This window comes from Hoplias malabaricus, chromosome 15, assembly GCF_029633855.1.
Source record: "Hoplias malabaricus isolate fHopMal1 chromosome 15, fHopMal1.hap1, whole genome shotgun sequence".
Taxonomy (NCBI): Eukaryota; Metazoa; Chordata; class Actinopteri; order Characiformes; family Erythrinidae; genus Hoplias; species Hoplias malabaricus.
Genome location: NC_089814.1, coordinates 29901893 through 29927305, shown reverse-complemented (window position 1 = coordinate 29927305; position 25413 = coordinate 29901893). Strand labels below are relative to the sequence as shown.

The 25413-nt window shown below is 42.8% G+C and overlaps 1 protein-coding gene across 3 annotated transcripts in view; it reads left to right on the top strand.

Moving 5' to 3' along the window:
- Positions 1–25413, top strand: part of ppp2r2bb (protein phosphatase 2, regulatory subunit B, beta b) — a 100224-nt gene that overhangs the window by 20283 nt on the left and 54528 nt on the right. Inside the window, exon 1 of one of the 3 annotated variants that reach the window (XM_066645463.1) lies at positions 10777–10875. The exons of 1 other annotated variant lie outside the window; for it this stretch is intronic. In XM_066645463.1, the coding sequence (XP_066501560.1) occupies positions 10779–10875 (97 nt within the window). In that variant the 5' untranslated portion in view covers positions 10777–10778. Of the gene's footprint in view, positions 1–10776; positions 10876–23556; positions 24003–25413 lie in introns of those variants that run through there. One more of the 3 variants, XM_066645465.1, reaches the window with a different exon arrangement.

Below are 25413 nucleotides of genomic sequence, written 5' to 3'. Positions count from 1 at the left end.
TGAAGCCGACACATTTAGGTTCCCTCGCGTACGTCTTCTTTTTATCATTTTAAAGATGTCTTTTGCGACTTTGATGGAATGAAAGACACAGGCACAGTCACTTTGACTTTGTATTTGCTTAGAGATGTGATGCAAGTATTCATGGGGGCTGGGGGCAGAGACCTAAAAAATATAATTCAAGTGAAAGATATATATGCTTATTTCTGCCCTCCTGTTGATGCAGCCGCATTCTCAGCAAACAAAGGAGTGGCAGAGAGAGAGAGATGATTATGACTCACTGCTGTAACAGTATTGGTTTGGCAGCTGGAGATAACAGGCCTCCTAGTGATTAGCAAGAAGCTCTCATTTTCTTCCCTAGTGGGAGTTCTCTACCCAAGAACTTATCTTAAAGAAAATATGACAGTGATCGTGGCAGTCATAGTCCAGACGCAAACACCTACAGAATGAGGATAAACGATACAAAAGCCAGACACTTTAGTATGCAGTTATTTGTGACTGTCCTAAAGCATAGCTTTCCATTAAAGAGGGTCTTTTTTTTGACATTCATTCATTCATTCAATTATTGATTATCTGTAAGCGCTTATCCAGTTCAGGGTCGCGGTGGGTCCAGAGCCTACCTGGAATCATTGGGCACAAGGCGGGAATACACCCTGGAGGGGACGCCAGTCTTTCACAGGACAACACAGACACATACACACATTCACTCACACCTACGGACACTATTGAGTCGCCAATCCACCTACCAACCTGTGTTTTTGGACTGTGGGAGGAAACCGGAGCACCCGGAGGAAACCCACGCAGGCACAGTGAGAACACACCACACTCCTCACAGACAGTCACCTGGAGCGGGAATCGTACCCACAACCTCCAGGCCCCTGGAGCTGTGTGACTGCGACACTACCACCGTGCCGCCTTGAGAAATAATCAAATCAAAACAAATCAAAATTTATTTAAATAGCGCTTTTTACAACTGATGTCACAAAGCAGCTTTACAGAATTAGTATCAGAACAGGTAACAAATCAGAAAGCCCCAGGAGGCTGGAGGAAGAAACCTTGGAAGGAACCAAGAGGCACAAGGGGGACCCATCCTCCCCCTGATCAAGCTACTGAAAGAAATGAACAGTATCACCATTTAAGTCTGTCATTATGCTACAGCATAATGTGTGCAGCAGTTAGTGTTGCGCTCCGGGTGACTGTCTGTGAGGAGTTTGGTGTGTTCTCCCTGTGTCTGCGTGGGTATCCTCCCACGGTCCAAAAGCACACGTTGGTAGGTAGATTGGCGACTCAAAAAGTGTCCGTAGGTGTGAGTGTGTCACTCTGTGAAGGACTGGCGCCCCCTCCAGGGTGTATTCCTGCCTTGCGCCCAGTGATTCTGGGTAGGCTCCGGACCCACCGTGACCCTGAACTGGATAAGCAGTTACAGATCGTAAATGAATGATGATTGATGGTGGTGGATAATGACTGTTGTTTGTACGTGACTGAAGTTTCACTTGTCTGTAAGTAACTTTGTAACTCAAGTTATATAGCTTTGTAGCACTTCAGGTAATGCAATAATACAATGGTTATCAAAGTTTATTAAAACAGGTACTGATATTTGTGGCTTTCTTTGTTCACTTGTGCCGCCATCTTGCATCTGCTTCACAAGGGATTCATAACAAAGGTTTAGGGCTAAGAGGTGAAATGGGATTCACCCTAAGAATCTCTCCAGATTTGGCAATGGGGAGAAGCCCCTTCTGTTTGGCTCCTCTTGGTCCAATATCCTCACTGGGGTTACTGACCATTTTTGGCTTGTCTTTTTCAAGTCAGTCCCATATATAACATTCCATCCAGTGTTTGTTTAACTGCATCGCCTCACAACCAACACTATTTTAAAAGCCCAAACGTCAGCACCATCCCTTTGTGGAAATTCCAAATTACAACTTCCTTCTCACTTTCACTAACTATTTCATTTGAAAATACCCCGCTGATTTCCTCATTAAAAAACCCCAAGATATTAGTGTATGAAAACCATCACACATCTCAAACACATTTTCCACAATAACCCCATTTTGTCACTTTCAGTTACCCACACCCCATAATAAACAAACATAATACAAATGTATTTTTTCATATTCATCATTAAAGATTTCACTCAATGCCGGAGATCCATCCTTAGCTCCTCTCAGTCATTTTATTCAAAAATAATTTGGAATTAGACGTTACAAAGCTCCTGGAATTGTGTTTAGGGCTAACCTCAGTTTAATTGGCTCACCATTCTTTCTGTGCCTTGTCCGTTTGAGACTTCTGCAGAGATCAGTGGATTTAGCAGGCAGTTTAAAAAAAACTGAATGTGCACTCAGTATGACTGTGTGGTGCTTCTCACCACACCTTTTTCTTGTGTCTGATGCTGCTGCTACTCCTGTGTGTGTGTGTGTGTGTGTGTGTGTGAGTGAGAGTCTTCAAGCTTTCCCTGTGCCAGCTATCCATTCAATGTCCTGATCTAACTGCTTGTTATACAAGTCTGTTAAACAGTGAGTCATAGCCAAAGTGTGAGAAGGGAAGTGCTCAGGCTATTCATGCACATACATAGGCATAAACACACACACACACACACACACTGACTCTGTAGTTGTCCAAACGTTTGCACAGGCCACATTAATGATTTTGATATTTGAAATGAGTAACTGCATTTGTGTTTGATTACAGATGTCTTTAAAGGGACACTAGGTAGGATTTGGTATTTTTGGTCCTGGGCTCCCCTAGAGTTGCAGTGTGTAATTCAGTTTACAGCACTGTCCTGAAGTCAAGTGGGGGTTAGAGTGAGGGGCTAGTTTCCAATCTGCCTCCAAGAGTTACATTGTGCAGTTTCTGTTGTGCTGATCCTAGTAGTAGTAGCAATGACAGAGGCTCTGTTCTCCCTATTTTACATCAGTGAGTGAAGCTTCCCGCTGATCCTAGGTAGAATTACTGCCTAATATTGCTTTAATAATTGTCCTAAATACACACACACACACACACACACACACATATATACACAACATGGTGCCCAGATTCTCACATACAACTGTGCATCAGCAGTGCACTACCCCAGAGTTTCCAGGGCTTTTTTTTCCCTGTTAAACATCATAAACCCCTAGCTGTTATGCTGTAATTTCCCATTGAGAGCACTGTAAATGACTGAGTCATTGCAAACCCTTGCGTACGCTATCAAGCTGTGCACATTTTTGCAGCAATCCTTAATGAAAAATCCACACATACACTCTCATAAAAAAGGTAATGTACAGGTACATTATGGTTCACTAAAGGCATTTACAGTGTGAATGTACCTTTAATGGTACATCAGTGGGTTTAAAGTCCAGTTTTGTTCCTTAAAGGGAACGTCTTGTGGGCAGTCACAGTTCTCTCTGGTTGTTTTCCAAAGTTAAGCCTCTTTTAAGGCGGAATGGTGTGTTTGATGGAAGTGTGGTTCGTACATGAGAGAGTACTGGAGAGCTAACAAATGGTGAGGAAATATCTTCTCAATTTTATATAAAGTTTTGTTGATTACAGGCATAGAGCTACGTCTTTAAATGTACATTACGTTCTCTTTTATAGAAGCAGAAGTGAATCGAATAGTAGCTTTCATGATCAGATTTCGTAAACTAGAGTCCTAGAGATTAAATGGGCCATGGGAAATCAAACTTTAGAAACTTTTATTAATTTAGAGTATGGTTTTACTAAAGGCACTGGATACACCCTTCAGGGTACCACCACAGTGATCTTTTTCTTGAGAGAGTATTCTCATCAATTTTGGCTCACAAGTTTGATACCTACAACATTTTTGCTGTGGTAACACTGCACAGGAGTCCACCCAGAGATACTTCCTCTTCTCTTTTCCATGCATTTTTCCTCCTCTGTTAGGATTAGAGATGGGTGGATTTGTCTCGCATGACTGGACGCGAGTCTAAGGGGCCAGGCGTCTATGAGCATGTAGGGCAAACAGGTCTAGCCCAACATTACATTACATTGCAGTGTCTGTATAGGTTGTGTTTTGAGTTAAATGCATTCATAGTAACACCTAAACTGATTAAGAAACAATGAAAATATCATCAGGCACCCAGCAAATGGTACTGTTACCTTACAGTTCCGATTTTTAGATCAGATCTGATTTGGCTGTCAGGCGGCACGGTGGCGCAGCAGGTATTGTTGTAGTCAGGAGGTTGTGGGTTCAAGTCCCGCTCTGGGAGACTATCTGTGAGGAGTGTGGTGTGTTCTCCCTGTGTCTGCGTGGGTTTCCTCCGGGTGACTATCTGTGAGGAGTGTGGTGTGTTCTCCCTGTGTCTGCGTGGGTTTCCTCCGGTTGACTGTCTGTGAGGAGTGTGGTGTGTTCTCCCTGTGTCTGCGTGGGTTTCCTCCGGGTGACTGTCTGTGAGGAGTGTGGTGTGTTCTCCCTGTGTCTGCGTGGGTTTCCTCTGGGTGACTGTCTGTGAGGAGTGTGGTGTGTTCTCCCTGTGTCTGCGTGGGTTTCCTCTGGGTGACTGTCTGTGAGGAGTGTGGTGTGTTCTCCCTGTGTCTGCGTGGGTTTCCTCCGGGTGACTGTCTGTGAGGAGTGTGGTGTGTTCTGCCTGTGTCCTCGTGGGTTTCCTCCGGGTGCTCCAGGTTTACTCCCATGGACCAAAAACACACGTTGGTGGGTGGATTGGCAACTCAAGTGTCCATAGGTGTATGTGTGTGTGAATGAATGTGTGAGTGTGTGTCGCTCTGCAAAGGACTCGTGTCCCCTCCAGGGTGTGTTCCTGCTGTGCTCCCAGAGATCAGATGCATATCCAATCTAGGCCCACATGAAAATGACATAAATATCATTTGAAAACATGGGATTTGACATGTCCATACATTCGTTCATTCATTGTCTGAAACCGCTTATCCAATTCAGGGTTGCGGTGGGTCCAGAGCCTACCCAGAATCACTGTGCGCAAGGCGGGAACACACCCTGGAAAGGGCGCCAGTCCTTTACAGGGCAACACACTCACATATTTACTCACACTTTTGAGTCACCAATGCACCTACTAACCTGTGTTTTTGGACTGTGGGAGGAAACCGGAGCACCCGGAGGAAACCCACGCAGACACAGGGAGAACACTACAACTCCTCACAGACAGTCACCCGGAGCAGAACTCGAACCCACAACCTCCAGGTCTCTGGAGCTGTGTGACTGTGACACTACCTGCTGCACCACCTCATGTCCATACAACCCTGAAAAAAAAGTGATCAGTCACATTAATGCAAAAAAAATCAGATGAGTCACTTCAGCCTGGTAATGTGAATGTAGCCTTAGTCATCACAGTGATGGGATATACACCGATTAGTCATATCATTACAATCACCTGCCTATTATGCCTCTAATAAGAGCTCGGATCCGTCTAGGCATGGAGTCCACAAGACCTCTGGAGGTGCCCAGTAGTATCAGTGTCAGTAGTAGTATGTACTTTGGCAGTACATTTTATTAATGTTTTATTTATTTTATTAATGTGAAACTTGAAATCAATGTCCCTTCTAATAAGCTTAATTCAAGGTATTAGATCATTAACAGCCCCACATTCAACACAAAGCTTGTGTTGTGTTCATTGATTATTTTTTATCTACTTATATAGCATATCTTCACGGTAGCTGAGGACACAAGCAGAGCAGAGACAGACAAAGGCTGAGATCATTCTTGTTTAGCTCCGAGCTCTCTACGTTTACAGCTCACTGGAGACTGACCCTCCTCCCCGTTTCCTTTTTTGATATTGAGACCTTCAGCACATCCTATGGATCTGGACTGAATCCAGATGTGCCAGAAGCAGCAGTATTGGCAGAATGGGGTTGCTCAGGTATCAAGTGGCTTGGCTTTGCTTGGAAAAGGTGGTCTTAGTAAGTCTTAGAAACCGTTACTTAAACCGTGGGGGTTTTCTTGTGACAAGAAAAGCTAGGACAGTCTAGACAGCCTCTTGGGCCTGAAATCCCACCGCTTACGCCAAGCCGATCCTTCATAACGTTCCGACCGACTCGCTTGGTTCCAGCTCTGCCTCAATTCAGACTCTTAGTACAGGACACATTCGGGGAGAGGTTTATGAACAGAAAGATTCTATTGCTGCTTACAGCTGTAGGGAAATGTAGTGTTTATCTATAAATGAACCTTTTTATCTCCCGCAGTGTTAAATGACACTGGTCTGAGGTAAATACACAGTGAATGAAGCTAAAGCCGAACACACAGCGGTTATTTCTGTAAAGCACTCATAGGGGAGTGCTACTGAGATGTGCTCACTTCAGAAAGCTGTCGTATTTACTAATATAGCCTTTCCATTTTACACAGTCACTGACTTAAATGATCGCTGTTTGTTTTAAAGATTACCGTTAGGTGTATTTTGTGCTCCAATTACTGTGAGGAGAGCACGCTGGAGAAAAGAGGATTTTTTCAAGTTCAATACACTACTCCAATATCTGCTGTCATCATTGGGTTTTTGTAAAAAAAAAAAAAAGGAAAAAGTGCACTGAGTATATCATTCATTCATTCATTATCTGTAAGCGCTTATCCAATTCAGGTTCGCGGTGGGTCCAGAGCCTACCTGGAATCATTGGGCGCAAGGCGGGAATACACCCTGGAGGGGGCGCCAGTCCTTCACAGGGCAACACACACACACACATTCACACCTCCGGACACTTTTGAGTCACCAATCCACCTACCAACGTGTGTTTTTGGACTGTGGGAGGAAACCGGAGCACCCGGAGGAAACCCACGCAGACACGGGGAGAACACACCAACTCCTCACAGACAGTCACCCGGAGGAAACCCACGCAGACACAGGGAGAACACACCACACTCCTCACAGACAGTCACCCAGAGCGGGAATCGAACCCACAACCTCCAGACCCCTGGAGCTGTCTGACGCTACCTGCTGCGCCACCGTGCCGCCCCACTGAGTATATCACTGTAAAAAAATAACCAGAGAAAAATAATTAAATGAAAGTTTCTGGCGAACAGGAGTGGCGTGGAGTGAGGGTAACAGCAGTTAAACAGGAAATCCACCATAGAGCAGACTGTTCCATTTCAGTTTAGCCTTTTTGAAGGACGCTCAGCAGCCTTCGAAGGACAGACCTCTGTAGACCGCGTCCTTCGAAGGCTGCAGCTCCTGAATTGACAGGCAGCTATTGTGAGGATCTGATAGCATTCAGCTTTATAAACATGATTGTCATAATCAGAAGAGCCATTCCCACTCATTCCAAACCGTCCTCAGTATCACCAACGCTTCAGGCTTTGGTTCAGAGTTTTAGTGTTACCCAATATTACCTTCCTAACGGACAGCTGAGCGCTGTGATCTTTCATTATGTCAACAATTAAGTAATTTCCTCATCCCACACGTTGTAGTTTAGAGGATTTAGATGTGTCTGAGTCACATTTGCACTGCAGCCAAACGGCGATTGCAGCACCCACGGCTGACCTGCTTTGCCTATCTTTGCTGTGCCATCTCATCAGTTCCGGCCCATTTCCAGAACACTCAGCAGCATGTTCAATACCCGCCGGCTGCACCATGAATCCTTTATGTAAGGGCTGTGAATAACGTCAGCGGGGCAGATGATTACAGAAAGGGTACAAATGTAGGTCAGGAATAGTGGGATCCTTTTGGGTGGGTTTAAGGTGCGTGCAGAGGTGCATCTGGGGCCTGTCTGGTATCCCTTTGTGAAATGTTGATGGGCTGACAAATGCTAAAAAGATGGCATGGCTTTTTGCAAGCTCTCAACAAATCCAGCCTTTTGGTGAAGAAGATGGGGGAGCTTTCTGTTTGGTGGACTATTAGAGGAACCCAGTGAAAGGTCCTGGTGCCAGGTTTTTATTTTTTTTTAAGCACAGAGTGGATGGTTTTCAGTATTTACTTCTGAAACACATTTGCAAGCTAGTTAGAGCCTATTGAACAATACTGAGCCACATTATAGCCAGTGATGTTGGCTATTTACATATAGCTGTAGGTATTTAGGTACAATTACATCTTGTAGTCCATTTGTTGCTCTACTTACTTTGTTTGCCCACATTCACCCTGTCCTTCAATGGTAAAGACACCTACAGGAACACCAAAGAGCAGGTATGATTTTGCTGATGGGTTATTCTCAGCGCTGACACTGACATGATAGTGGTGTGTTAGCAGGTGTTGTGCTGGTAGGAGTGGATCAGGCACAGCAGTGCTGCTTCAGGTTTTTGTCCAGTCATAGTGCAATCAGAAAACTCATACCTCGTTGGTCCACCTTGTAAATGTAAAGTCAGTGAAAATACCACGTCTTTTGCTGCACAATTTGTGTTCATCGGATTAGGATTAAAAAAAAACAAAGCTTGAAAGTTATATAATATAATAATAAAAAATGGCATGATTTTTAATGTCATTTGTGCTTCATTGCGACTAACAACCAAAATGCCTTTGGTATGGTTTTGGAATAAAAACAGCTTGATCCTTGATGTTGTAACCATATATTGTGTCTTTTAATAGTGTCAGTATCACATTGCAGACAATGCTAACACAAGGGCCCAGCAAATCCTTTACACTGTGCAGGAAGCAGGAGTGAGTGGTCAGTGTGTCTATGTATAAAGGCGCTGTTCACATCTGAAGTTTCTTATGATTAATATCTAACTCTATGTCCCCTGGAAATTTGGTGAGCAGCTGGACATCATTGTTGATCAGAGTATAATGGTATTAGCCCAAATCTAAATGTTAACTGCTTTTGAAAAGCCTCTTTATCTACAGATACAAAAACAAATTTTGGATTACCCAGGCAGCTTTTAGATCAGACAGTTTCTTTCAGTCACTGCATGACAATAGCTTGTCTCACAGGGCCCATTTTATTTATATGCTCATTTGAAGCACAGCATTATTGCTGCCAGTATGCAGTGGCTAATTATGTTATGCTAATAGTGAGCTTAGCACATTAACCGTAAATGTCTGTTAGTGACTATTGAGTTTGCAAATGTAGCACTAACTTTTTAATGTTAGAGAGAAATAAACACCTTCCGTTGAGTAGCTTTTTGGGTTTGTTGTGTTGGGGTGCATTAGGAATTTTGGGCCAGTGCTGATATTGTAGTGTTTACATTGTCATGACTTGCAGGATTGACAGACGTGGATGGTGGTACAGAGGTGAATAAAGGTTTTAATGAACACAAAGAGCAAAGATATGAATACTGTGCTTCACAGAATACAGAGACAGAACATTAATATCCAGAGATGGGTTTCTTCACCAGTGCTGTTAGCAGCTTGCTGTCACGGATGCTAATAGTGGGGCCTACTGGACAGAGGAGTCTGTCTTCTTCACTGCTGTCTGGCATCTCCCTGCCTGCCTTCGCCACTTCCATCAGCTGAGACTGTTGGTGGCTAGCAGCCTGTTATCACTGCTGTGGGCTGTCAAACGTGGGAGCGTGTACTCATTGCTGTTGATGGCCGTGTGCTAACAGTGCCGCTAGCTGCTGCAGGTGTGGACTGAGGGAGCAGAATCTCATTGCTGCTGAACTGTGGCTAGCGGCACAAAATCTGCTGCTAATTTTGACAGAAGGAGCCTGTCTGCAGTTAGCAGCCTGATGAAACTGCTACTAATCACAATGAGTGTCAACACTGGGAGTCCATTTTAACCCTGTGTTTCTCACTGGCCTGCTGCATACACTCACGATTGCTATCTGTGCTTTTTCACTAAGCACTGGTTTCCTGAAAATGGCTGTATACATACTTCATTTATTAAAATATTAACATTAGTCCCCCAGTTGATGCAACAACATTTTATACCCTTGTGGAAAGGATTCAGACATGATATTTGAATGTTCTGTGAAGATTTGGTGAGAAAGCGGAACCAGGAGAATACCACAAACTCTTCAGAGGACCCTGGATCTGTTTGAAATCATCATGCAGCACCAACTTGTTCCCATTAAATGCAGATTTCTAACATTCCTGCTCTTCTAACCTTCAATAAATATCAAATATCAGGGTCATCAAATATCAGTTTTGAATATCAGTGTAATTTAAATACCTAAATATTTGTCTAAATATATGTCTCTACAGATAAACTTTTCCTGTGTGATGTTGTTGTTGACTAGGAAACCAAGCTATAATTTTATCTGGAAGGAATGGCCTGTATTTAACAAATATTTAACAAAATTTTTTTTAATTCTGTGTCTTCTAGTGGTTTTGTTCTTTCCCTTACTTTAAAACCTTTACCATAAAAGCTAATCTACTGCATTCAAAGAACACGGCCAGTGTCCACAGAAAATAAAATGTGTCGCACAGATTTATTGAGGCTGTAAAACAGCGTTGAAAATACATAAAACACACAGCGCTATCATTCAGCTTTACGATCAAACATGGGAGAAACGCTACACTGCTGTCCCTGCGGTTTGACCTTTGACATTTATTAGTGAACGTACGCTCCAGAAACCAGAGTACAAATGTAGTCTTGAATTGGGCAAGTAATAACAATCATAACAATAATAAAAATGTATTTATATAGTACCTTTCATACACTGAATGCTCAAAGTACTTGACAACAAAGTAATAAAAACTAATATATAAAGCAACAAGACATGAAAAATTAAATAAAATAAAAAAGATAAATAATATTAAGTGTTCAGGGTTCTAAATAGAGCCATTTCTTTAATAAAGAACCGTTTTAGAACCATGATTTCTAAGTGTGCACCACGTGGCTGAAATGGTTTAATGCCTAAGGACAACCAGCAGGGGGCACTACATGTTTATATTAGAAATAGTCACAGAGGGCCGAGGTCATTGCTGAGCTGAAGTGACAGACCGCTGCGGATGAAGCCAGGTGGTCTCATTCCTGCCTCACAGCCTCTGCTCCTCTTTGCCATGACTCTGAGCCTGAATGGAGCCAGAGCCTGCCAGATCACAGTGTGTATGTGTTTGTTTGTCTCTTTCCGTGTGAACTGTGAGGGGATCCCATCTTCTCAATCTCTGAGTGTATGCAGCTTTTGTTCTTCGCAGAGCTGCCAAAGGATGATAAAAACGACAGAAAGCCCCATTCACCAAACCTGAATAAGATACACCGCTATCTGTAGACACCAAAACAATGCTGTCATCTGAACTGCTCTCAGTGTGCAACAGAGACCCTTTTCAGTCAGTGTGGAGAGAATGGCTGAGCAGATTTCTCTCTCTCTCATCTGTGGGCTTCTGTGTTTCGATCTCTTTGGCCTTAGGGCTGCACAGTGTGGGCAAAAAAGCGTTATGTCATGTCAAAATACACTTTTCTGTGTCTATAGTGGATAGCAGCAGTATTTAAAGGAACACTAGATAGTATTTTACCTTAAAATTGCAGCTTCAAAATCATTGTGCTGCTCCGCTGAACTGTAACGGGGAACATAGAGCCTCTGTCGTTAGCTCGGGTTCAGCACTGAAGAAACTGCACTAATGCAACATTTGGAGGAGGGTAGGAAAAAAACGCACCTCCCCCTTGATGTCAGGATTACTACTACTTTAAAAAAATTAATTACACTCCTCAATTGAACACTGTAAAAAATTATTGTAAATTGTACAGTAAAATATTGGCAGCAGAGTTCCCAGCCATTTACCGTATTTTTACAGGAACACTACTGTATTTCAAATTTACAGCATATTACTGTAATTGAATAATACAATAATTTACTGTAAATACTGTGATTTACAGTAAAATACTGGCAGCAGAGTTCCCAGCTATTTACCTTAGTTTTACAGGAATACTACTGTATTTCTGTATTTCTAATTAAATACTGTGATTTACAGTAAAACAGTGTAGCAGTCTCGCTGTAAATTTACAGCAATTTTTTACAGTGTAGAGGAAACCCAGCGGCAGCATCTTCAGTGCTGAACTCATACTAACAAAGGAACAAAGCTGTACTTTTAAAGCCAAAATACTACCTAATGTTGCTTTAATGTTTGTTTACTAACATTTTAGGGACAATTTCATCACTAATAATTAACCGCGCTGGCTAACGACTGAAGCAGACCTGTAAACATAAACATAAACAAACATGTAGGGGAATGAATTCAGTTTCCACAACTTTCACCATGCATTGGTTGCTCTGGTTTAACCCTGGCATTGACATCGTGTTATCTGATTAGTGTGATGCACACTATAGATGCTGAGGAAAAGAGCAAGGTGTGTGTCACCATCACCATGGCAATAGCGGCTCGCACTCAGCAGGACTGGTGGGGATACGGAAGCTCCTGCTAAGAGCCGTCTGCTTGATCCCCGCCTGATTCCCCCCTTAAAGTCCTGCCAGGCAACAGCTCTGTCACTGATATTGAGTGTAAAAACGGGTCTAAGAGTAATATGTCTACAGGGCAGTAGGTATCTGATGGAGGTATGGGCGTTGAATCAATGTGTACACTAAAAAGAAGATAGAGCATGCACCATAATGAAATTATTGAAATTAGATGTCTACATGGTTTGTATCATGATAGCATTCAGATGAGATTGATTTACATTCTGTTGACACTTTACCAACTAATCTATATATCCAAATATTTGTTGAATATCTTTTATGAAGAGTGAAATGGAGCAGCTGCACATAAGCCCAGTGCGAAGCCTTTGCTAGAGAAGTTAAAGCCCCCTGGCAGTGGAACTATGTTTTCTGCAGTAAAGGAACTCCATCCAGTATCTTTAGGATGAGACTGAGTGGTGTTTGTCATCCAGAAGTAGTACAGGACCTGAGGCGAAGGGATGGCATAAGCAGGTGTTCACAAACCTTTTTTTCATGTGCAAAGGCTATTGATCCTCTGTTGGGATCTTCTGAGCTCATGGTGTACCAAAAATGTAGTTCAGTGTAGTAAAGTATGGAAGCCCTGAAGGGTAAGGTGAAAAAAAATTAAAGTGCGTTCCTTAAATTTGACACGTTTGTAAACGTTTTCTGCCTGTGTAACACACCAATTTTTAATTTTAATATTTCTAGAATCATTTGTACGATTTTAGCCATCAAAAAAATCTTAATTTTTCTACTTCACTGGAAGGGTAACATGGAAAATAGAGGAAAAAGCCACTACATTTACATTTTTATGTGCATTCTTTTTACCAACAGGGGGCAGCATAGTAATTTCTTCCAGGGCTATTATAATAATCTTTTATAATAAAGAATTGCTGAACAATTTGACTGCATGCCAGTTGTGCACTATAGAAAAATACTATGCAGAATATACTGTATAATAACTCTAATTTGGCCATTAGTACACACAACATTAACATACTACATTGTTAACAGTAACATACTACATTAACAGTATGTGAAAAACAGTTGCTATGACAATGCATGTCACACCAAGCTGCAGCTGCAACATGGTCTACATTTTTTCAAACACTGAACTTCAAATATCTCCCTCCACACTGTGTAGTGCACAGTGTATGTCATGATAAAAATATTTCTGAAAACATTTCTCAAAATAGTGCATCATATGTCAAACCATTTTTATTCTCTGTCTAATATTCAGCGTGCTGGCTGTGTGTGGTCCAATTAGTTTTATTATCTGTGAAGTACACTGTAGAGAGTACACTCCCCAAAATGTTTTACCATCTGATGCCTGGAAATCTGCTACCTCCTTCTTGTCAGGATTTGTGTAACATGTGCTTGTTAGCTTTTTTCATGTTACCCTTCTGCTGTATGTCAATGACAAGAAAGAGTAAAAATATGAGGAAGGGGAAAAAATACGATTGTTTATGTTTAAAAGTGATGCTAGAAATATTTTGTCATATTTTTTGTCATATTTCTTGTTGTTTTTGGTGTGTAACATAGTCCAAAAATATTAATTGTGTGGAATTTAGACTCAGGAACACATTTTTTTTCTTGTTACCCTTCAGGGCTTCTGTGGTTCTATTCAATATGAGTGAGAGTTCTGTTTCAGTTATTGATTGCTTGAGATGTACGTATCATCTTTTGTGTTTTTCAGTAGTAAACACTGCATGATTCCAACCACCATCTTAACTCTGAATAATCGGATACAGCCCATATCATTGCCCCTTGGTTGCATGCACATTTGGCTTATTTACAATCAGATAGCTGTCTGTTCAGTCACAGACACATTAACAAGCCAAGAATAAATTAGACATGCTAAATGGTGAGGTTTGGGTTCTTATCTAATATGTTCCTCTGAACTCCTCTGCCTCTTTCCACTTAATTTGACAGTCTAATTGTACCTGATCCAGACACCATCACAGAACTCATGACAGCTACAATTTCAGGGCTTTGTTAATTCTTCAGTCTGAACTATGGCTGTCAGAGTTCTGGGTTTTTTCAGAACAGTTCCCTTGTGTGTTTGATGTTAACATCTTTTATCTGTCTTCTAATAGGGTTTTTGCTTGCTGTTTGTCAGAAAAAAACTATATACAAGGTTAAAGAGTTATATTTGAAAGCAGGGGACTGCACATATCCAATCTGGAGTGTCCTTTTGTGGCTCAGAAGGCCCTGTCCATGGTGCTGAAACTAGTAGCAGTAGTAGTTTTGCCCTGAATGTGTCACAGCTCTTGTTCTTGAAGATTTGATCAAATCTACAACTTGATATTTGCATTTTAACACATATTAAATATTCCATAGACAAAGACATCTTTCACTAAGTATAAACAACATGGCTGTATTAATAATAATAATATTTCCACAAATAGTGTTGGATGATTTGCCACTTCACAATGTTACACCTGGTTAAACAGAAGAATTTCACAGAAGATTTTTCCATTTTCAAATACATGAATTATTAATATTTTAAAATATTATTACACATTTCTACACAGGTGTGAGTGTGTGATTGACGTGCTAAGTGTGTGAAATTATTCACAGGTTTGAGGTATGATGGACTGGTGCACTGTCTACCAGTACCTTAACCAGCATAAAGCAGTTGAATGAATTAATAATACCACTTTCTCTTCCCAATACGGGTATGGAAATGAAACCTTGGGTATCAATTAAGGTATTCCTTTAAAAAACTAGCTTTAAAAATGAACTATTTCCAGTTGAATCACTTCACTCTCCTTAAGCTTTTGAAAGCAGCTTATCACGCTAAAAGGTCTTAGACACTTCCCTAACACTTACCATCGATACCAATATGCCACTGATTACAGCAGCTATTAGATTAAAATAAAAGCAGTCTCTTAATGCATGTAAGTTGTCAGTTAGGAGATATAATCAGATTTCTTTTAACGAACACATCTGCATATACACCCAGTGTCTTTGACAACACGTTACCAGTTCTTCACATAAAACGTAATTAATAAATCAAAACACGTTTTACTTGGCGCCATGGTAGAAATGAGTAGTTATTTGGTTATATTTGTATCTTGCCGTTTTCAGTGCTTAGCTGGAATATGAGAGAAAACTTGCAGTGGTGATCCTGATTTTAAAAGGCTTCTTAGTTTACCCTGGAGTAGGGTTACATGATACTGGGTGAGAAAAGAAAAAAAACTGACATTGCAATATACACTATATTGCCAAAATATTCACTTCCCCGTCCAAATAATAGAATTTATGGGCTTTATCCACTTCCAAGGCCAAGGCTGCTTCTGCAAACACTTGTGAAAGTGTGGTGTTATAGGATGCTACCTGTGCAAAAAGTCCAGTCATGAAATTCCCTCTCTACTAAATATTCCACACAGTGGTATTATAACAAAGTGATTACGACAGCAACTTCTTCAGGAGTTGAGCTCGACCCCTTAGTTCCGGGGAAAGGAACGCTGGATGCTTCAGCATACCCATACAATTTCATGCGCCCGTCTTTGTGGGAATAGTTTAGGGACTGTGCACCAGTGCACAAAGCAAGGTCCATAAAGACATGAGTGAGTATGGTGTGTGTTTTGATATTAAAATATATGACTTATAGGCAATAGCAACAAATTCCATGTGTCCAAGAGTGGAGTAAAATAAATGATATTGGGCAGATATCGTTTGCCTCAGGGTGTTAAATGAAGCTATATACAGTTATTCAAATTCAATCAGCAAGCATGGTCATAGCTGTTTAACACTGCAGTGCTTCCAAATAATTTCTTTACTCATGTCCCCCTGCCTTCCACTTGTCTGCAGTCTACAGAGTCCATTTTTCTTTTCTGGTCTGTCTGGGAGGGTTTAATGGGTGTTTATGAGGGTGTTTATGGAGTACACTTAACAACACTTCTAAAAGCACCATGTTAGCTCAGATTACCACTTCATGCTTGTGTATGTGTGAGGTGTGTTATGGTGAATGAGGTTTCCCCCAGTTCTCAACATGGGGTAATGACCACTCTTTTCCCACTATTTTCAAACTCAACTACAACTACTATTTACACATCTGCCTTTTCTTTCTTTGGTAATCTGATCACAAACAGTCCGCGACTCCAAATCCATGATCCAAACCACACATTTTGTGATCCTTTATACCACTACTTTCCACAACAGTTAATGAAAATGTGACATGGCACTTCCTGCTGTGCGGCTATTGCAATGTACACATTGTGTTGACTTTGTTGAAACAATATATTGTGAGGCCCCACCCCAGAGAAAGCTGCTTTTAATCTGCTACCTCAAAGACAGGCATTTATCTTGTCAGCTCTCTCCCAATTGCACCCACCCACACACACACACACACACACACACACACACAGTACCTGACTCTACATGGTCCTCATTCACACCATCATTCATTATGTTCATTTACACCTTTGTGTGTGCAACCTCCAGTCTGCATCCTGTGTTTTTCAGGGATGTCACTCTTTGCTGCTTCTCTAATCCCTCCCCCCCACGCCCTTCCTTCCTCCCTTTTCCAAAATAGATGAGTTGGCTCACTTACTAATAAGACTTTGTGAAGCATGGAGAGGTGTCTGAAGAGAGAGAGAGAGAGTGTGTGTGTGTGTGTGTGTGTGTGCATAGAGGGGTGGTTGCTCAATCTGGTACATGGGGGTGCATGCACGATCTATTATTTTTAGCTGGTGGGGGATGGGGGCGTTATACTAGGTTTCTTTGCCTTCGTTGTCTGTATCATGCTGCCGTTTGTCATTGATGTCTATGTCAAATGTATGGGAGTTTGTTATTGAACACTACACATGTGCAATAGAATATACACTTATTTTTGCATGATATCTCCACTCTAAAAAGAATTAGCACTATTAATTTTATGCCTTAAAAAAAACTTTATGTCAAAGTCTATAAGCCAAAACAAGGCTATAGCATATGCCATAACTAATAACATGAAACTGATTAGTTCTCCCTGTGTCTGTGTGGGTTTCCTCCGGGTGACTGTCTGTGAGGAGTGTGGTGTGTTCTCCCTGTGTCTGTGTGGGTTTCCTCCGGGTGACTGTCTGTGAGGAGTGTGGTGTGTTCTCCCTGTGTCTGCGTGGGTTTCCTCCGGGTGACTGTCTGTGAGAAGTGTGGTGTGTTCTCCCTGTGTCTGCGTGGGTTTCCTCCGGGTGACTGTCTGTGAGAAGTTTGGTGTGTTCTCCCTGTGCTTGCATGGGTTTCCTCCAGGTGACTGTCTGTGAGAAGTTTGGTGTGTTCTCCCTGTGTCTGCATGGGTTTCCTCTGGGTGACTGTCTGTGAGGAGTGTGGTGTGTTCTCCCTGTGTCTGCGTGGGTTTCCTCCGGGTGACTGTCTGTGAGAAGTTTGGTGTGTTCTCCCTGTGCTTGCATGGGTTTCCTCCAGGTGACTGTCTGTGAGAAGTTTGGTGTGTTCTCCCTGTGTCTGCATGGGTTTCCTCTGGGTGACTGTCTGTGAGGAGTGTGGTGTGTTCTCCCTGTGTCTGTGTGGGTTTCCTCCGGGTGACTGTCTGTGAGGAGTGTGGTGTGTTCTCCCAGTGTCTGTGTGGGTTTCCTCCGGGTGACTGTCTGTGAGGAGTGTGGTGTGTTCTCCCTGTGTCTGCGTGGGTTTCCTCCGGGTGGCTCTCTGTGAGGAGTGTGGTGTGTTCTCCCTGTGTCTGCGTGGGTTTCCTCCGGGTGACTCTGTGTGAGGAGTGTGGTGTGTTGTCCCTGTGTCTGTGTGGGCTTCCTCCGGGTGACTGTCTGTGAGGAGTGTGGTGTGTTCTCCCTGTGTCTGTGTGGGTTTCCTCTGGGTGACTGTCTCTGAGGAGTGTGGTGTGTTCTCCCTGTGTCTGCGTGGGTTTCCTCTGGGTGACTGTCTGTGAGGAGTGTGGTGTGTTCTCCCTGTGTCTGCGTGGGTTTCCTCAGGGTGCTCCAGTGTCCTCACATGCTCCAAACACACGTTGAATGGGATTGAGTTTGTGGTGCCAAGTGATGGATTAGCTCCCACACCCTGGACCCACCTCGACCCTGGAAAAGGGTGAAGTGGTGATTGAATGATGAATGTGCTACTTGTTTTATTGTTTCCATATTTTGTAGCCTCTTAACACCAATGTTGTCTCCCTGAAATAAGCCCAACTTTTGCAAGGCTTCCGTAAAATTAAATAAAATATGGTCGCTTCAGCTGTGGGTACTTTTCTAGCCTATGTGGTTCCGAGGCATCATTAAGAAGGGTTCTAATCTTAGAACCGCAAAATTCTTAAACCAAGGATCATGCATGGTCTACATTGTGTACACACCACATGACGACAGCTGCCTATCATAATTGTTTTTAATAAAATAATACCCATACACCTCACACGTCACCTGCTGGTGCTCTGAGCAAGTCCGTGCCTGAAATTCACAGCACTTGAACCTATTGATCCATGAGGGAAAAGGGTGTGATTTTTCATCCTGCTTTCTGAGAAGGACATTGGGAGGGTGTTTTAAGGATCCTGATGAATCATTGCTTATGTAAGGGGTTGAAAAAAAAATAAAATAAAATAACAAAATTAACCTTTAAGGGAAGCACAGTGGCGCAAAGTGGGGCAAAAGCTGTGTCGTGTTTACACAGGTTGTGGGTATGAGCCCTGTTCCGGGTGACTGTCTGTGAGGAGTGTGGTGAGTTCTCCCTGTGTCCGCGTGGGTTTCCTCCGGGTGACTGTCTGTGAGAAGTGTGGTGTGTTCTCCCTGTGTCTGCGTGGGTTTCCTCCTGGTGACTGTCTGTGAGAAGTGTGGTGTGTTCTCCCTGTGTCTGCGTGGGTTTCCTCCTGGTGACTGTCTGTGAGGAGTGTGGTGTGTTCTCCCTGTGGGTTTCCTCCGGGTGTCTGTCTGTGAGGAGTGTGGTGTGTTCTCCGTGTCCGCGTGGGTTTCCTCCGGGTGACTGTCTGTGAGAAGTGTGGTGTGTTCTCCCTGTGTCTGCGTGGGTTTCCTCCGGGCGACTGTCTGTGAGAAGTGTGGTGTGTTCTCCCTGTGTCTGTGTCAAAACTGGTCTAATGTGTTTACAAAGCCCTGTTGTCAGTTTAAAAAAAATAAAAAGAACCGGTATGCTAATCGGTATCTTTGTCTGCTATGCTAATATTTCTCTCTCTACTCATAGCAGAGAAAAGGCATATGGGTGTTGTTAGACAATGGTGAGAACTCCTAATGTTGATGTTGCTGTATTCCTGCTCCGTAGGTGGGAACATTTTTGACTTATTTTTGCTGTTTCGGATTACATAATGTAGAAATATCTCCAAATTCAGGAGACAGCTAACTGCATGAAAGTAAACACAGACTGAAAGTGCTACAAAACTAAACAACTTGAGGTACAAATGAGTTTCTGTGGTAATTCAAATAGTAAATAAATACTTAAACTTCAGTCACATACAAACAACAGTCATTTTATTTTACTCAAACATACCGTTCCACCTTAAAAGATTTCCACCTTAAAACAAACCAGAGTAAACAGTGTTTCCTTACAATGTTAGACATTCCCTTTATAACAGATTTATCTCTCTACAATAACACATAGATCACTGCTACGAAAGAGTGTTTATGATATTTAAGATGCATTAGAGAAAGTCAGTGCCGAGAGGTTGCTAGGGGCTAGAAAGAAAGAAGAACATGAGTTCACAGTCATGTGTGTTCTCTTATCTATCCTGCAGAAACTGGCTGCCTCCTGCTGCTTGAGGGCATGACCCTTTCAGATTACTGCTACTGCTTCACTGTCCTTCACCCACCTGATGCCCATAAACCCTTTTACATTCAGCAAATAGCCTGCAGGCCTTTGCTGCCATTGCTGAGAGACGTTCTTCACACAGTGTGTGATCCTTTCATATTTATGTTACCAATAGGTCTACATTCCGTATATCAAGATGGTCGTAGACAGCCTTCTCATACACAAGATGATGTTTCGCATGGTATTTTGACAGCAGACAATTACTCAGTGACTCAAACACTCAGTTAGTCAGCACATATTTATACTGTCTGACATCTCCCAGCTTTCATTTGCTGAAGTCTGTGTTTGGACAGTGTGAGTTTGTAGGGTTTTTTTGCTGTTGTTATTTTAGTGAAGCCATGTAATTTCTAGGATGTTTAAAGCAACACTGGGTAGTGTTTTTATCTTAAAATTACAGCTTCAAAATCATTGCGATGCTTCACAGGCTTGTAATCGGGAGAACAGAACCTCTGTTGTTGCTACACTAGGCTCATCACTGCGGAAACTGCACTATGTAACTTTCAGAGGAGGGTAGGAAAACATTCAAATCACTTTTGAAGCTGTAATCTTGAGGTAAAGAGAGTACCTAGTAGGGATGTCACGATACCAGAAATGTATAAGTCAGTACCAACCACTAAAATTACACGATACTAATTTCGATACCATGACAAAAATAAACCAATGAATGAATGAGTTAATAATTAGGGTTTTCTTCGGTTGCTTTGTTTACTCGTTTCTAACGCAGTACTCTACCTCTTTAATGCCAGACGTGTTGGAAGGTGGGAGCTTCATCCTGATTGGCTGTAGAGCAAGGCAACCTCTCTTACATCCTTCCTGTATTTAAACGGTCTCAGTGGGAGAGAGGCAGCTAGTGAAAGAAATCTAAGCTTTGAAAACATTTATTGTCTTGATTATTGTTTGTTGAGCTTGTGGCTTCCAAATAAAACCGTCTGAGTCGTCTCTCGCGCTGCGTGGGTCTGTTAGACGCTGAAACCGAAGGCACTCTGCTGAAGTTGGGGTCTGTGTTTGTCCCGCCTCCTTGGTTGCACTTCGCCATAACTCTGCCCCTGATTGGTTTACAGACTTGATTGACGTGTCGTTAGAACGCTGAGAGCCTTTCCTTTTTGGAAACCTTTTGCCTGTACTCATTACACATGAGGATCACTAATGAAAGGTTTGATGGAAAGACTCAAATTTGGCGCAGCAGGTTTGTTTGGTCATTGGACTCAAACGCAAAATATTTCCATACGTAACTTTTTTTTCTTTTTCAACCAGTCGCAACGGACCTGTTGCTTCTCCTGCCGACGCCATTCCTCGTGTTGGTGTTGTTGTTTTAGCTTCCTCGGCTTATTAGCATGACCTCGTGTGGTCTGGGAGATTTGTGAAGCCTTCGGTACCACCTCCAGTACCACAGGAAACAAGAACAATATAGTTTTCTGAATCTTTGGTATCGACTTGGTACCGAAGTATGTGTGTTTTTGTGCCATCTCTAGTACCTAGTGTTCCTTAAAATACCATGCAGTCTTTCTGACTCACTCACGTCTCTCTTTCTCCTGCACACACACACACACACACACACACAGACAGATCTGTGGGCCAGTGCCCCAGAGAGTGAGCATTTTCAGGGTAATAGGAGCAAGCTGAGAGAGTCCTGGGATGAGATCAATAGCGTGCCTGCTTTAATTAACACTCCTGCATGCCGGACACACACTCAGCCCAGCAGGTGGCCTGCCAGCTTGGGTGTGTGTGTGTGAGAGGTCAAGAAGGCGAGAGGGAAAGGTGGAAATAGGAAGATACCTACACTGACTACCACACACAGCACAGACACAATAGTCAGACTCATATTTCCATGCTTCTAATCCAGGTCAAATTCCTCATATTTGATTCTATACGAAAGGTGACTGTCATTAAGTGTTTTAAGTCCAACAGCCCAAAAAAAAACAACATGCTGCGACAACAAAGACATTTCATCACGTCTGACTGTCTGCAAGCTAGGTTTGGGTGGTGTTACGTCAGCACCGTATAACAAAATGGTGACGGTATTTCAAAACGATGACGTGTCTGGGGTGTCCAGTTTCTGTTCTGTGTCCGATTACGTTAAAGGATCGCTAGGTAAGATTTGGGTTTTTTGCTTCTGGAGCTCCATATTTTATATTTACATATTTACAGCACTGTACCAAAATCAATAAGTAAGGGAGGAAGTCTGGACAGTTTCCTACCCTCTTCCGAACGTTACATAGTGCAGTTTCTGCAGTGCAGAGCCCAGACTAGCAATGGCAGAAACTCTCTTCTCCCTATTACACGTCAGTGGAGCATCACACACATTTGAAAGCTGTCATTTGAAGGTAAGAATACTACCTAGTGTTCCTTTAATGCTAGTCCTTCCATCTCATTGAAAGACAAAACACTAGGTTTAGACCTCAAACGATTGTGCGGACCGAGTCTTTTGTAATTCCATCGGAATTGGTATCAAGGTGATTCGGGGAGGTTTGGCAGGGCGGACTATCTCCTAATTAAAGGGATTTGAACTAGAGAGGATTTCATTCTCCACAGAGTGAGGACAATAGGATTTGGAGATGTGGGAAGCTGGTGCCGGACAAAGACAAAGCAAGAACCGTGCTCTATGCTCCAGTGGCTTGTGTTATGGTGGGCTGGAGATATTGTGCGTGCCGTTTGTGAGCAGTGTTGTGTTAAATGACCTGTACGCTGTAGGAACACCTCATATTTGCAGTGGTTACAGTGCAGTGTCACATTTGTGGTCATAAAAAGGGACCTATTTTATTCTGTACATTCCAGTTAGCTTGGTTCATTTATGATGAATGTATAAGTATTTTTAACTGAGCCATTGTGCCATATTATGTGTTTTATTGTTATTTACTCATTACTGGTATCGGGTATTTCACTAGGTGTTGATGTTGTAAGCTCATGACCACTGCTTTCATTAGGGGTCTCAGCACTGGACACACTATAAAATACATTTTATTTAATTGCCATTCAGTTCCACTGAGAAGAAAGCGTACAGAGGAGCATCATCACACCAGGAGTACTGAGTCATTCTGCTGTAATCTCCCTTTCCCCTCTCTGTGCATCTGTGTTTGTAACTGACACACCTCAGAAGGATAGGAGTATCTCTTTTTCCCCCAAATAAACTGGTACTTGAGTAAATAAAAGAGTGAAATCACGTGTTTTTGGTTGCCTGGGGTCAAGGTTGGGGTCATTGTAGTGTTCGTTAGAATCATTATTTCAATGGGCGGTCCTCACAAGTATAGCAGAACCAACGTCTCTGTGTATGTCAATTTACACCCACAATAAAAATGGCCTCAACTTCGTTTTGTGCACGTTTTTTATAACCAACATTCAAACCCCACCCCTTCTGGGGGCGGCCAATGACGGGGCTCCTAAGACGCCGCTCTATGGAATGGGCGGGGCCATTGTAGTATCTACGCTATCGGAGTGGGCAGAAGGCGTGGTATGAATCAGCCTTTATAAGACGGGCGGGGCTTTTGTAGTAGCAACTGGGTTAGGGGGGCGGGGCTTGTAGCAAAGTCTCGGTGTAGGGGCGTGGCCTGCTTCGCGGTGGTCCCTGTCGCTGCAGGCTGCGCCACTCCGTCGGTGAGAGGAGCGAGCTGCAGCCGCACGAAGCTGAAACGCACTTTTTCGCCGTTGAAGTCTCTAAAGGCGCGCGTGACAGCCGTTTTCCCGCCATGCGTTCCCCTCGACTTTCCACGTCCTTCGTTCAATAAAGCGAGTCACTGGACCCGGTTCGGTATCGGCTCCGTGCCTCAGCGACACTCTCAAGGTTCGGACACTGCGGGACTGCTCCGCATTCGTCGAACTCTTTGCCGTAAAGACCCGGGGCCGCGCGTCGTCTGTCTAACTCCTCCCCGTTTTGATCCGGTTCCGGGGACGATGTCCGAGCGCCTGTGAACGCACGGCGGCGGATCATGGATCCCGGTTCCTCCGCTTTCCGCTCCCCAACGTAAGCACGCCTTTTCAATGGACGAGGACCTGGACACCCGCAAGATCAACAACAGCTTCCTCCGCGACCACAACTATGCAACTGAAGGTATTTCCCTCTCCCGAGCTTATGGACCTGCTGTGTCTGTGTGTACCAGGAATACAGCTCACTGTCGTGGGCCAAAACCTGTTCACACACTCACACCTGCTCGTCCACACAATAAAAACCATTATATTTTAAGCTGAAGAGTTGGGTTAGGGTAGGGGTTAATATTAAATTTACTAAAATAGTTACTGTTAAGTCTCCAAAAAATGAATGGCATATATATGTAATATTCCCACATAGATACAAGATTGTGTGTGTGTTTACAACGCAGTAAACCAGTGTTTGAAAGGGAGCATGGCTTGTCTAAGCATTCTTTACTCAAAATGGAAGTCAGTGTATAAAGAATTTTGGACTCGTGTTGAACCTTATCCATTGAACTGAACTGATTTGTCCAGTAATGTCCACAATGTCCACAATGTCCCAACGCAACTCAGTTGTTCAAAAATAGCTGCAGTCTGACTAGCCACGTAAGAGGCTTTAGTTGCTGTTGGGCTTTTCCTCACCCCTGTCGCATCAGTATCACACACACACACAAGAGCCTGTGTGTATAATATATGTAGCTCAATGCGCTGTGGGTCTTGGAGACTAACTAATGAGGTTTGCAGGCTCTTGGTTAATCCTTCATCGATGTTTGTGTCTGGAAGCATCACAATGCAGTGTTTCTCTCTTGTTCTTGTGTGAAATTGTGTGCTGGGTGGGGGCCAGGGGGAAAGTTTGGGTTTTGTCCAGGCATGCACCAACCCTGACATTAAATCACCAAATCCAGTTGCAGGTTTCCAGCTGAATTGGTCGGCGAGCGAGTTTTTGAATGATTTATATTATGAACCCATGGAAGACAACAGTATCCAGTTCTTTCTCTCAGTTCAAATGAGTTAATTAGTTAATTTATTTCAATACTGAATTCAAATTAGCACAGTAAGTCAAGGACAGTTATTTACTGACGTACTGTAGGGCCCTATGAAATCTCAATTTTTCCCCGCCTTGATTTTTGTGCATTTATTTTTTTTTACCATTCAGATTTGAACAGTTTTTCAGTTTTTTTTAGGATATCAGATACAGCGCATTTCTGTCTTTGTACCTGAATTCCATTTTTCTTCCTTAGTTCTGCAATTCTGTTAATGTTCTTTTCATTGCTGCAATATGGAACTATGGAAGAGTGTTATAAAGGACTTGGCAATTAATCAAATTGTAATCAAAAAGCATTCAGAACTTCTAATTAGTGTAATCTTGCCTAGACCGGTTATATCAGTTTTGGTTTTATTTCTTTTTTCTATTTAAATATGTCCTCCATTGTGTCCTCTTAAAACCACACTACCACGTGTAGTCATGTGATTCTGCCCCATCCAGTCTGCCACATGGAAGGAGAACCTAAACACAGTGGTCAGCCGTGCAACACGAGCGGCTTGTGCCAAAG